General features: G+C 40.6%; 1 protein-coding gene across 5 annotated transcripts in view; it reads right to left on the bottom strand.

Annotated features, from left to right (window-relative positions):
• The window catches only part of LUZP2 (leucine zipper protein 2), a 326,571-nt gene that overhangs the window by 62,082 nt on the left and 250,533 nt on the right, over positions 1-13,956 (bottom strand). For 3 of the 5 annotated variants that reach the window (XM_083464751.1, XM_083464749.1, XM_083464748.1), the window contains one exon: positions 172-288. The exons of the other annotated variants lie outside the window; for them this stretch is intronic. In XM_083464751.1, the coding sequence (XP_083320877.1) occupies positions 172-288 (117 nt within the window). The remainder of the gene's footprint in view (positions 1-171; positions 289-13,956) is intronic. 5 annotated transcript variants of the gene reach the window in all.

The raw sequence follows: 13,956 nt of genomic DNA, 5'->3' as shown, positions 1-13,956 counted from the left end.
AACATAGAATTGTAACTACTCTACTCATCCCAGACACCTCTGGAGCAGAAAAACTTTCATAACTATCTTTAGAATTAGAGGTTTCAGAATCCAAACAGATGTTTCTGGAATGGGAAACAATAATTTATCAGAACACTGGTGGAATTTTTTAAAATAACCTTCCGAACTCACTCTGTGTTTTTGACAAACCACTTCCCAACCAATTTTCTTTGAGCATACATTCATTTCAGACTGAAAATAAAAGTGTTTCTCTACATGCCCTAGAGTGTAGGGATCTGGACCAGAGATCTGCAAGACAGTAATAAATATGATGTTACGTTATTTTTCAATTTTACATTTTAGCTTTCAAAGTTAAATAGTCAAAACACGGATAAGCAATGTAATTTAAACATTGCTTATTCCTGCATAGACATGCATATGATTGCACTGTAAGTGACTTTATTTCTGTTACTGTTTATATATCTATATCTCTCTTTAAGCATAATTGTCTTTCTACTGCAGCTGTACATTCTATCTTTTCCCAAATTAAAAAATGAATCAACAGTGTGCACTGCTAACTTGTTCTCTCCGTATTAAAAGTAGCTAATTACATATCCTAGCATATCCTAGCAAAGCTGATATTCCAGGGAGAATAGAAGCTATAAACACATTTCAGCAACAAAAAGATTCCTTCACTATTAAAATGTAAAGTACTGTTATCTCCTCAAATTGAAATCCCTATAAAATGAATTTTTATAGTGCCATCAATCTGTCAACAGCTTGCTCTGTGTAAGTAAACTTCGGTTTAATCAACAACACCCGTGGCAAGACACAAATGCCATGATGACTTCAGTTTCTCCTATGCTTGGGGCCTGAAATACTCTCAAACGTTGCAAATGTCAGACTCCTTTCAATATGTCAGTGCTAGTTTGCCCAGTTTCATATACCTTGTGAACTCCCCTGAGCTGAATGCAGCCAGGTATTGCAGCCTCACAAGGGCTTCTTGACTGAAGCGTGAAGTAAAAGTGCTTTAAAGGTAAAGGGACCCCTGACCATTAGGTCCAGTCGTGGCCAACCTTCTGATCGGCAAGTCCTAGGCTCTGTGGTTTAACCCACAGCGCCACCCGCATCCCAAAAGTGCTTTAAATAATAATTTAAAAAATCTGTCCTCCCCACCTCACCAAGACAACTTAAGAGACTGGCTGGTGACACAGTAGATAGGTATATTATCAGAAGGACTACAAAGTGATGCCATTATGGGTTCCATAATGGTTTCACCTCTATGGACTCTGGTCCATGGAATCCAGGTTCCCAAACTTTGTGTGACACCATCCTTCATTGCTGGTGAGGCTAGAGATGCTCATAATTCCCCTTGCTACTAGGCTTAATCTAAACTAGCCATTCAGTTTTGTTTTCATTGTGTTTTCCCCCCTGCTTTATGTTCAGTGCCTGTCTGAAACAACCAATCCCAAGATTGTTCCCCAAACTTTTGCTCATCTTATCTGAACTTCTAGGAGCGCTCTTCAAAGCATACAACTGAGATAAAATAGAGGAGAGCATTTGTGGCTCTTGCAGGGGCTCCTAGGGTACTATCAGAAATAAATTAAAATTATTGTTTGCTTCTCCCATCTCCTTCTGCTGTCTGCCCTATTATTAACATTTAAATTGTAAGCTCTGCAGGACACAGATTTATTTTTTAACTGATATGTATATTTAAGCTGTCATGTATATTAATGGTGCTGTGTAAATAAAAAACAACTGAAATACATTCTAAATATGACATCCTTAGTGCAAAAGGTTACTGACTGTAGTTCAGGAAGAGTATGTATGATATAACTACCTGAGATCTTGTCTAAGAAGAAAGGTTAGTTACAAAGTTTAAAAGACATAAAACATAATAATTTCACTCACTGCATGTGCATTTCACTCACTGCATGTGCATTCATTCATACATACATAAGAAAAAAATAGATATGTTTGTGAACAAGTCATAGCAAAAGAAATGGGGTTGTTATGTCAGTTCACTGCACTAACATTACGTAAAGAATTTATAGCAGCTTTTGGATATGAAGAAGTAGATATTTTCCCCTTGTGAAAGAAATTTCACAGTGGTGACTTTGTTAAAGATGAGAAATAGATATAGAAACTCCCATCTAAATTCAATATGTTATCTTAATAACAAGAGACGTAAGCCTGGAGACAAGAATCTGAAAGATATTATATTTTTATTACTGAACTGCTGTTAGCATATTGTTTGCAAGAATAAGTACTGAAACCTATTTTATTCTGGATGGGCACACTAAGGATTTCAGAACTGGCAGTGGCTTGCTTTTTTTTTTTTTTTGCCAAAAATACCCCACTCCAACAGCCCTACCCTTATCAGAAAGACTCTTTACCAAACCATTCTCTTCATCAAGAATGTTTTGTCTAGGAGAAAAGAATCTATTGCCTTAGAATTTCATAAGCTGAAATTAACAATCAGTCAAGAAAAACTGGATTTTTTTTCATTTCCCCCAAGGTTGTATTGAAATGTTCATTTCTTCAAAAACTGAAAAGAATGTAAGAGTGATGCTTGAAACTCAAGATAAAACATGCTAATGTACACTGGGCTTTTAATGTGGTAACTTCTAAGCACCAAAGTCAATTACATTTTATGTCTTCATTCATATATATCACCTCTTCAGTAAAATTAGGGGTTTCATGAAATAGCAGTTCTCAGTGTCTACTAATAGCCCAAACCCAGGTGTGTTGCTTTGTATATATATTACGGTGATCTTATGCGAAGGAAGGTAGAGCTATTTTACCATAAAATAGGAAAGCCAACCTCAGAAGGTGAGGCTTTGGCCAGCCACATATGGCCAGGTAAGTGAAATTTATGATGTTTAAAAGGGCAGTTTTCCATTGCATTAGGTTTCTCTAATGATGCACATAAGGAAATGTCATCTGCAAATATTGTGGTTGGGTCTGCAAGCACAGCAAGATGCCAAGAAGACTACTGGGGCAACGAGAAGAGAAGATCTGGGAGTAGGAAAAGAAAAGAAGCTTGAAGGACATTCTAGGGAGGCCTGATATATGGGCCACAAGGTAAGTTGCTCTACTGCAACCTGAAGAATACCTTCCAATTCACCACTGCTTCAGGAGACAACACAGAACTTAGGTTGCCCCCATTTGCCTATCCAATCTCTTACGAGCGCAGCAGCATACCTGAAATCTTACTCAATATGACAGGCAATTCACTGCTGCTGTGCATTTCAATAAATGGCAGTTTTGAAGATGCAGTGAGAATCTCTGTGTCTCATGTCCCACCACCTTTGTGTCAGGAACAGACTGGAGCCAGAAGTGTATGTGACTTTCTGCTTGGAGAATGATCCCACTGCCAGTCCCAGCATGGCTGTTGGTTGGCAGATCTTGATAAATATTCTGACACCACCTCCCTAAATGATGTCCCACTCCAGGAACCTACTGATCTGAAGGATTCAGTGTGCCCTGGCTCATCACAGAGCCTATCCCCTCTACACTCATTGCCAAAACCCCAGGAGCAAATGGCAAATGTGGTGGCAACTCTAAGCAGGTGGCCAGGCCAAGAGGTGCAGTGCATACCTGGTAGTATGATCCCAGAATGAGCCTCATTCTAGAGGGGGGGAAGTCTCTATGCGTCACCTGGATCAGGGCCCTGCTAATGTTCTAGGAAGGGCTGGGAGCAGGTGTAAAACTGGTTGGGTTTGTAAGAAGCTGTTTCTGGCACAGCATCACATTCTGGTCCATTTCTGTTGTCTTGTGACTCCGTGGTTGGACAGCTCTTCTGCAACTCAACCCACCATGCTAGAGACCTTGACTTGTGTCGTAATTCCTTGGTCTTAATGGTGAAGTCAGGAATACAAGCCCACAGCAGTGGTAGCAGAAATGCCACAAGGAGTTGCAGCTTTGCTGGCCTAACCACTTGATGCTTATTGAGAAATATGAATGTGTTGGTTTTTGTATTGATTTCTCTATGATACTGTGTACACACACACACACACACACATACCCACACGTCTAAGGAAACAGAAATGAGTATATGTCTCTGTGTGTCTGAAACACATTTTAAGCACACCCCTTCCCTCCAATAAATTCTAGGCGCTGTAGTTTACCCCTCACAGAGTTACAATTCCCAGCAGCTCTTGACAAAGAGTGTGGTGTTGATAATGCCAAATTTGCAAGTTTGATCCCCGAATGGATATTGCCGCATTGCAGGGGGTTGAACAATATAATCCTCAAGGCCCCTTCCAACTTTACAGTTCTATTATTCTGTTCCCAGAATTCTTTGAGGGAAAGAATGTGCTTCAAATGTGCTTTAAAGGTACAGAACAGAGAGAGGGGCTAAAATAGCAAATATTAGAACTGAGAGATGAGAGATTAAACCATAACTTAAGGAGACAATGCCTTTCATGAGACTATCTTCACAGTCAAACAGTATGCAGGCTTTAAAGTTGTATTCGATGCTTTATCAGAGATAGGATAGCTGACTTTCAATCTACAGACCTGGCTCGCTCACTAAATCAAAGATTGGGAGTCAGCTACTAACCTTTTAGCACATCAAACAGATATGAACAATACATTTACCAGCTGTGAGTTAGACTTTTAAAAAGACTATTGTTTTAGATGCTGTCTTGATGAGCACATTAATGACTCCAGAAGCACTGTTGCATGCTTAATGGGCTGCAGTAAGGTCTGTTTTGATACTACTGTAGCCCGAGGGTGAACAATAGTTGCAAATACTTCTGGGGATTCTTTCCTCATGAGATTTCTCTGTGTGTTCATTATATCCAGCTAGCTTCATTAATTCCAAATTCTCCAGTGCAAATGAAAAATACAAATTTCGTCCTTTGACATAGCTCTGTGAATAGTTGCATGTATGCTGTGTTCCTAATCCAGCTTTGCCTAAGAAGAGCCATGTGTCAAAGCAAGCTTTTAGGCATGTCACCGGTCGGATCAAGAACTGCAAACATAAATTAGATATGCACAAAAATGCACATTGGAATGCTTACCTGTTTGTGACCATCTATCTGCACTGCATTACGTTTAGTTGGGTGCCCATTTTCATGCACATCCACATTCTGATGCACCTTCTCATGCGCAAACAACTTCTTAAAGTATGATTAAAAACGGGTTCATGCCACGCATGTCCTCAAAACAAATAGTTTTTTCCCCTTTCATCCTCCTTCCTAATCTGTCCTGTCTTTCATTAATAGTGAGTCTGTGTGCAAATTTTTAATCTTTGTTCTAGTTTAGTAGATTTGAGCACTTGCTCATTAGCTTCACAAAAGTATGGTGGCAAATAGGTGCCAGCATCAATTCATTGCATCCTTTTAGATTTGTGTGTATGCTAAAGTTAAGGAGATGATAATCAGGCATTATACAGGTTCATGGGTGTTGTACAAATGACCGTACTTCCGTTCTATCTGTGTGTCTAAATTGCCAATAATGGTCTCATTTATATAAATTATAAACTGTCCTGGACTAGGAATGTCTGCTAGGAGCTTCACAGAGCTTTTGATTCACATATAAATGTTGTCATTCAAATACATGTAGTTTCTGGAGCTTCACTGTCTGATTTCTTATTCTGGGAGCTGATAAGAATAAATCAAAAGTTGCCCATGGAAAAATTTGGCAGCTCAAATTTGGGGAATGTTGATGGGCAATTGTGATATGAAAGTGGCTTACCATTTCCCCTGCTTCTGCTTTTGCTACCACTTTGGGGCAGTGGCAGTCTTCCCAATGGACACTAGATGGTGGTAGCAATTTCTACCCCCAGAATGCCCCTGGGAACAACTCTAGATCATCACAGAGACATATAGGAAGGAGTGGGGAAGATGGTAGCCAGTGGCTGTCAGGACAACTACTGGTAAATCTCTCAAACTATCCCATTTTGAATTCACAAAAACAAACAAACAAACTTCCATTAACTATGCCTGTGAATCAATGTTCTGATGTGAACTGAAAATTAGCCCTTATATGAGCAGAACATGCCCAGGAAGGTCATTCTTGGGTTCAACTCATTGACTTTAGGACTTCATTTTACTTCCAACTCTGCCCACATTTAGATTCTGCTTGCATGGTATGTATTTTAAATGAAATCCCGAGCTTCTTTCCAAAGGCAATATTTGCTATGAGAATTTGAGTAATTGTATATTTACTTAGTTCCAATTATTTTCAGCAGGGGAAAAAATAGATCATTTTCCCCCCATTGCACATCACGTCTTTCTTATTAACACTCATGAGAATAAATCATTGATATTTTGCTTGATGATGTGATCAAACCACTATCTCAACTATAGTCTTCACTGTGAAGAACAGGTTCCATTTTGTGAGTGTCTGTCTCACCCTTTTTCAGTGAGGCTTCTTGATTCATTTGCCAATCATTCTCTCCCCCTTTTTGTTCTGGTTTGTAAAAGGAGGGCCCATGATAAGACAGAAGAGAGAGCAGAGAGGGAAATCGGCAGCGTGTCATGGCAATATTTGTCAGGAATCTTGGTTTTACCAAAATTACATACACACAAGTCATGATCCATAGCTCCAGTGCATAAAGTTGAGTCTTAGTATTTCTCTATAAAAACTACCCCTCTCATTTCATCCCACTGCTACTGGGAATCCTCTAAAATACATACAAAGTAATATATCATTTTTCTATTGCCCCCCCCCCCACTCAGACAACAGAAACAAATCAAAGCAGAAAACATGTTTAAGCATTTGAAACACTTCTAGACAAAAAACAATAATCCCAGAAGCCTTTCATTTATAATTGGATCTGAAAAGAACTAGCATATGGACCCCGAGTGCCCTTAAAAATGGCACAACAAGTTGTATTCATTTCCAGATTACTTATAAACATTGTTATGTATTCCAAGGAAACATACACAGACAGCAGACAATTTCCAGACCTTTTTGTTTTGATTTTTTTTTAATAATGCAACTTCCCAATGGATAATTCTAGCCTAAAATTTGTTTTGCATATGTGTTAAGTATTGCGGTACATGTAATGGGATGAAGTAAGGTGGGATGAAATTTCACTTCTTTTCAGACTGCCCTATAAGATGTTTCATCAGCCTGACGCAAATACAGTAGGGAAACATTTATGGATAAGTAAGAAAATGGGGCTTTACATTTGTATTGCTTCATGGGAGTGTTTTCAAGCTGTGTCTCTGGGTCTTCATGGAAGTTAATCCAGGGGAAGGGGTCTTCAGGCAAATGATGAGAAATGGCAGGCTAGCTTCCATTCCCGCCCCCGCTACTTGGGTTCTGGATGTACCCAATGCACAGCTGGGAGTAACCATGAAACATATCACAGCTGGTCAGAAGAGGTGTGGACGGAACTGCAGTTTCAGTGGGTAGTTAAGATTTCAGTGTGTTTGATTAAAGTCCCAGCGTTTATTATGGAGGCCAGAATGGCTTCTTCATTAACGTTGATTCAGCAATGGTAAAGTAATAAACTGCTCACTGGAAGGACAGATTGTGAAGCTGAGGCTCCAATACTTTGGCCACCTCATGAGAAGAGAAGACTCCCTGGAAAAGCCCCTGATGTTGGGAAAGATGGAGGGCACAAGGAGAAGGGGATGAGATGTTTGGATAGTGTTCTCGGAGGGATGGTCCATGGGGTCACAAAGAGTCAGACACGACTAAACAACTAAACAACAACAAGGTAATAAAAAGGTATATTCCTTGATGCATCAGGGTGGATGTGGAGACTGTATTAGAGGGCTTTCGCCCTATGATGCAGATATGAAATAGGGACCTAGCTGTATTCATTTCCTTCCTCATCTCCACATTCCCCAAGGCCTCCATGGGGGAAAGAAAAAATACTTGTTTTCCCCTGCAATAGAGCTTTCATTCTATTTCTGGAGCAGATCCGTTTCCTAGTAAAATGCAGAGGAGTCTGCTGGACCCACTCTCCCTCCTAGAAGCCATGGGTCTTGTACAGATTTCAGTGATGGAATATGTCCTCAGCCATAACTTTCCATTAATCGTATGTGCTCTTTAGCAAATAGGTGGGGAAAGCACAGGGATCTCTCAGAAGACAAGCCGATGAAAAAACCAGAACATTAAGAAAGTGTTCTCAGTGATGTGGGCTGTTCTCCTTCCCTGGAGTAAGGCCCTTGCATTAATCTCATTACATTTACAACTCTTATTCTTCTGCTGTCACAATGGTGATGGTGAGTAGTCATTGGGCAGGATCACAGATACAAAAATGAAGGACCACATAAGGGGTCTTGTCAGGATGCTACATTATAGCACCAGCAGTAGCTCATGTGCAGATTCCAGTTGATGACTAGGACCACTGGAATGACCCATGCAAAGGTGGATTCAAATTATCAGTCATCTAACACACTAAACCTTGGGGTTGTTGTTTCCAATATAGCTGTGGCTATTTTCAGCCCACACCTGGACTCTGCATGCTATTCCAAGTGGGGGATTGGCTCCTGGAAAATATTCCACGTGCATGTGGGCAACAATTGTGATTTGCTGTTTTAAACTTTAATTGTTTTGTATTGAATTGCTTTATTGTACACTGCCTTTGGTATTATTTAATGACAGGCAAAATAGAGATGTTTTAAGTAAATAAATAATGGGCACAGAATGAAGCCTACATCCTGGGAAGGACCCCTAAATTTAAAATGCAGATGAAGGGAAATAGTGACAAAAGGAAGGGTAGGAGACATATATTCAAGTTTAAACATAGATTTATAATTGCTTGTATGATGTAATATTTATGAACTGATATTGGGTTAATGGTCTATAAAACCATAATTGATCCATACCGGTGAATAGGTCAAACAAAGGTTGTAATGAATCAAAGCTCTCTCTCATCTTCACATGAAGATTCCTTTGCTATTTTTATAAACCTGTGAAGGAAACAAGAGCCCCTTTCATCTCTGACATGTTAGAAACAGTCTTTCTATTGTTTTGTAGCTGCTTTGAATGTGGCCTTGTGCATTAAGAAGGTTATTACATCTTTAATGAACTGAAAAAATCCAATTTGGAAGGTTTTGCACGCCCCTGAGGTGGCCTTAAGGTTCCGGACTTACATTTGAAGTTAATGGCACCTTTAATACGTCGCCCAAGTTATTTTGTGTGACAAGGTTAGGCAGATAAATTTAGCTGGAGTGGCAGCAGCAGCTCTGCAGCCATTTCAAACAAGAGGGGTCCTTCAAGCTGATTATGCAGGTGCTGCTATTACTGAAAAACTGAACGACTGGTTTTGTAATTGACTTCAAAAAAAGGTTGTAGTTCTGGCCCAAGCTGGCTATGTGTTTTTGCCTTTGCTCTGATTGGGACTTTGAAGATGCCCTAAGGAGAAGCACTAGAGATAATTAAGATGCTGAAGATCTCGGAAAGTTAGTAGTGCATTTTTAAACTGTCCTGAGCTCTAGGCCAAATGGAGCTTGAAAGGGAAGGGGAATACCCAGCTGTGATGAGATGCAAGACAAGCCCAAAGCAGGTCATCATGTGGCTAAGAGTAAAAGAAAATAGGAGGAGGGAAGAAAGTCATGTTGTGCTGAAAATATCTCCTGTGTTTGCCAGACCACAGCCCCACCTATTCTCTATCAGTGAGTGGGAAAAGAAATTGCATCCAGAAATGATCAGAGGACACAATTCTGTGAAATTCTCATGGATGGGGTGCAGGTTTTGCTATTGCATATCCTCTTGAGGTGGCGTTTCATTCAGCAAGCAAGTGGTGTGTGCCTGTGGGTCTGTGTTGGTGTGCCTGTTGTTCTGAGTGTACTCTGGCACACTGGTCAGATCTAGTTCCCCAGCTTTTAGATAAGTCCAGCCCAATACCCACCAAAACTCTAAAGTGGCGTACTCTAAAGCGACAGAAAAAATAAAGTCTCATTTACAAGAGAAGAAAACTTTCAAGAAATCAGAGAGTAGGTTTCAGCACAACTCTAGAAGGAAGGAAGGAAGGAAGGAAGGAAGGAAGGAAGGAAGGAAGGAAGGAAGGAAGGAAGGAAGATGGAGAATATATGTTGATAGTAGTTAGATTGTTGGGCTAGGACCTTCAAGATCAGTGTTCATATCCCAATTCAGCCATGAGACTTTCTGGGTGAGCTTGGGCCACTCACTGCCTCTCCATCTAAACTACCTCACAGGGTTGTTGTGTGGATGAAATGAAGAGTGGTGAACCTTGTATGCCACCTTGAGCTCCTTGGAGAAAAAGACAATCAACCGATCCCTCAATTAACAAAATATGTCTCCATGCGGTACTATAGTCCTATAAGATTTTGGATGAAATGATGTACTGTGGTACCTTGGTTCTCAAACTTAATCCATTCTTGGAGTCCGTTCGACTCCCGAAACTGTTCGAAAACCAAGCGGAAGCTGCTTCGGACGTTCGGCTTCCAAAAAACATTCACAAACTGGAACACTTACTTCCGGGTTTGCAGCGTTCAGGAGCTGATTTGTTCTGCAACTAAGCTGTTCAAGAACCAAGGTACAACTGCAGATCACTGTTGCTCAAAGAGGAACACACCCAGTGCTTTCTTCTTCTCCAGGGCGTACTCAAGGGTATACTCTTTTCGGTTGTTGTTAAAAAGTATGGCATTTACTGTAACAACTTCATGGTGAGTACCGACACCTATTTTTCTAGAAGAGTACTGAACACACCTCAGTTGGAAAAGTCAGCATTCCTGAGCCCTTTATTTTCTCTTGGCCCTCTAAAGGCCAATGAAACTATCCTGAATTGAATGGGTGAAATAATTTAACTTCCTCCCAGCAAATGTGATTTCTAAATCAACAGCTTTGTATACTGATGTGGCCAAAGAGTAGCCTAAGAATTTAAATCTAAATAAAAAGTCCAAGAGCCTGAGGGGCAATAAAATAAAACAATGGCATAAGAATAGGAAAAGCCTTCCCATAATAAATGTACTTGATGACATAATGCTTGCAGTTGCAACTGTGCTGCTTCATTGATTTCACTTTGTTTTGTATGAATAAACATGAGAGCGGTCAACCATATGGAGTTAGCACTAGCAGTGGCGAAGCTTGATCTTTTTATTTTAGAAACGGAGATGCTCAATGAAGCAGTTTCCTCTTCTAATACTCACATTCAGTGGGTGATGTCCCTCAACCTTAGCTCTGGGTATTCAACTGTGAGTGATCTATGCTTTCAGTCCATGCTTTTCAGACCTTGCGCTAATTAGAGTAGGGACTGAAAGCTGGAATGGAGTGGATGGGGAGTCAAAAGCACAAAGGTTTAGGGTTGAGGTGAGTTCCTGACCACTACCACTTGCTTATTCTTGAGGAGGAGAAACATCTTATAGACAACTTCTTGCTTTAGGCCAGAGAGTAGGGAAAGTTTCAAAGTTTCTTAGCCCAAGGGTGGCATTCCCTTCTGAGCAACATTCCATCAAGGCCAGTAAGAGGCAATGTCAAAGTTCAAAGACCAATTCCAACCATGCAAAACATTAAAGAGAGGTGCAAGGCAGGGCTGGTTCAGAGATGAGGAGAGATGACGTGTGGCTGGGAAGAGGGTGTGGTGTGGGGAGACCCCTCGCTCCTGCTTTAGGCTGTGAAAGATACAGATCTCACCTGAGTCAATGATGCAATATAATGCAGAGTCCAAGAAAACATGCTCAATGAGGATAGGAATTGAAAGTTACACACACATGGACCTAAAGCTTCTTGCCACTCCTTTAGCTCATCCCTTCTCAATAATTTTAAGATAGGTATGTCCCAATGAACTTACAGTGATTTCTTATGATTTCTTATTTATTTATCAAAATTATTTCCATGCTGCCTTTAAAAACACTGTATAGAGCATTCAGCAAAAATTGGAAAATAACAAAACAATAACTGGACAGCAATTTAAATCATGCAAAGCCAAACAATTAAAAACACCTGAGAATACAAGATCCAAGAACCAACACAAAGCAGTAAAATTGCTAAAAGAAACCCAGAAAAATCAGTAATAAAAAGCCTTATGGGAAAGGTTTCAGAACCTGTGAGTTCATCCTAGTTCATCCTCACAACTACGCTTTGAGCTGGCTTAGGCTGAGAGATTGTAAGTCGTCAAAGATCATCCTCTATGCTTATTGAGTGGCATTAAAACCTGGACTCCAACAATCTGCTCACTGCAGCACATGGGTTCTTCCACTTCCTTGATCACTTGCAATATGGCCCCCCCCCAATGCTACTCACTGCCTGATTATAAATATGTTTATTCAAACATAAGTCCTACTAAGTTCAAATTGAGTTATCCTTCAAAGTCTGCCTGAGATTCCAGAGCTAGACTGTGATCATGCATTCTTAAAGCCCAATACCATGCATATCTTCTCAGGAATAAATCCCATGGTGTTCAGTGAGACTAATTCTCAGTTAAGAACTACAGTGCTGAGCTGATTCTGCTGCTGTCTGTTATGACTCACACTTCTATAATTTGGCACACTTATTTAAAATGATTTCTATTCAAATCAGTGAGACTGTATTCCTAATGAACATGGTAAAAAATAGAGGGTTGCTTTGTTTCACTAAATCTGCAGCGATTTCTCAGTTCGCATCTGTGTTTTTTTGGTGATTTAATAATTTCAGGTGAAAAGAAATCAAGTTATAAAAAGCTGATGAGATGATAGAAGGAATTTATGTTCACCCGTATAGAATTTTCGACATAGAGCACATGTCTAGAATAGGTTCTAATGGCACATAAAAGCTCTGAGAGCGATCTTCATCTGAAAAATGATTAGCAATAGAAGGATAGTTTATAGGGTGCTTTTCATCGACAGTGTACTGAATAGAGCACTAAAGAATATAGGAAATTTGCTCTACTTATTGGGCATGGGTGCAATCAAGCACATTTACGTAAGTCACAAAGGACATGCCCCTCCAACAGGGAACAAATTACACCAGCTCTGGAACACTGGAAATGTCTTTTTTGCCCCATTGAACTCAGTGGAGCTTCCTCCTGAGGAGGTATGAATAGCAAAATGAAAAACTTGCCCCTACTTGCAGGATCACAGGGCTCATTTTTATTTTTATTTTATTTTATTTATTGGATTTATATACTGCCCTATATCCAGAGGTCTCAGGGCGGTTGACAAAATAAAAATAAAAATGGTCCTGACTTTGGATTGTACAGCCAAGCAAAAAAGTACTTGTTGAGGATCAAGCTTTATTAAAAAGAATCTCTTCATGCTCCTCAACCCAAATGGGACTGAACTCCAGTGAACATGGTGGGTTGTACTTAAGAGTATCCAGGATTGCTATAATACTGTTGTGTGCACACCAACCTCAAAGCAATGAGAGGTTCCAGGCAGGGGTGTAGGAAGGAGGGGTGAGGGGGTGCGATCCACCCTGGGTGCCACCTCCTGGGCAGGGATCACCACGACAATCGCCCTTGTGGGCGGCTTGCCTTGCCCCTGGGTGCACGGCATGTTCATCGCTCCATGAGCCAGAGCGGCCAGGTATGCCGCTGATTCCAGGGGTTCCAGAGTTGGTTTCCTTGGAATGGAGGTCAATGCACATATGGTTATATGGATATGGTGGGAGGGTTCGCTGCATTAAACTCTAACAGATCTTGCCTACCCATCAGGTTCCTAGATCCCACCCCAAAATGCATAACTTTGGATTCAGTATATAGAAAGACAACTTTCAGTAAAGTCGTACCTTGGATCCTGAACACCTTGGTACTTGGATGTTTTGGCTCCTGAATGCTGCAAACCCAGAAGTGAATGTTTGTGAACATTCTTTGGAGCCTGAACGTCCAACAGGGCTTCTGCAGCTTCCAATTGGCTGCAGGAGCTTCATTGGCCTATTGTTCTCCATCCGAGGATGATGCAACATCTAGTCAGGCGAGGTGGGAAAAGGCTCACCCATTTGTCTCTATGGCAAGAGGGCAACCGCTTTGGCCATGTAAATGGCAGTACTTAACTGGCCAGCTAAGGGCTTTACAGTGGTGCCTCACAAGACAAAATTAATTCGTTCCGCGAGTTTTTTCATCTTGCGGTT

This window comes from Podarcis liolepis (assembly GCF_965112155.1).
Source record: "Podarcis liolepis genome assembly, chromosome: 1".
Classification (NCBI taxonomy): domain Eukaryota; kingdom Metazoa; phylum Chordata; class Lepidosauria; order Squamata; family Lacertidae; genus Podarcis; species Podarcis liolepis.
This window is presented reverse-complemented; position numbering and strand designations above follow the sequence as displayed.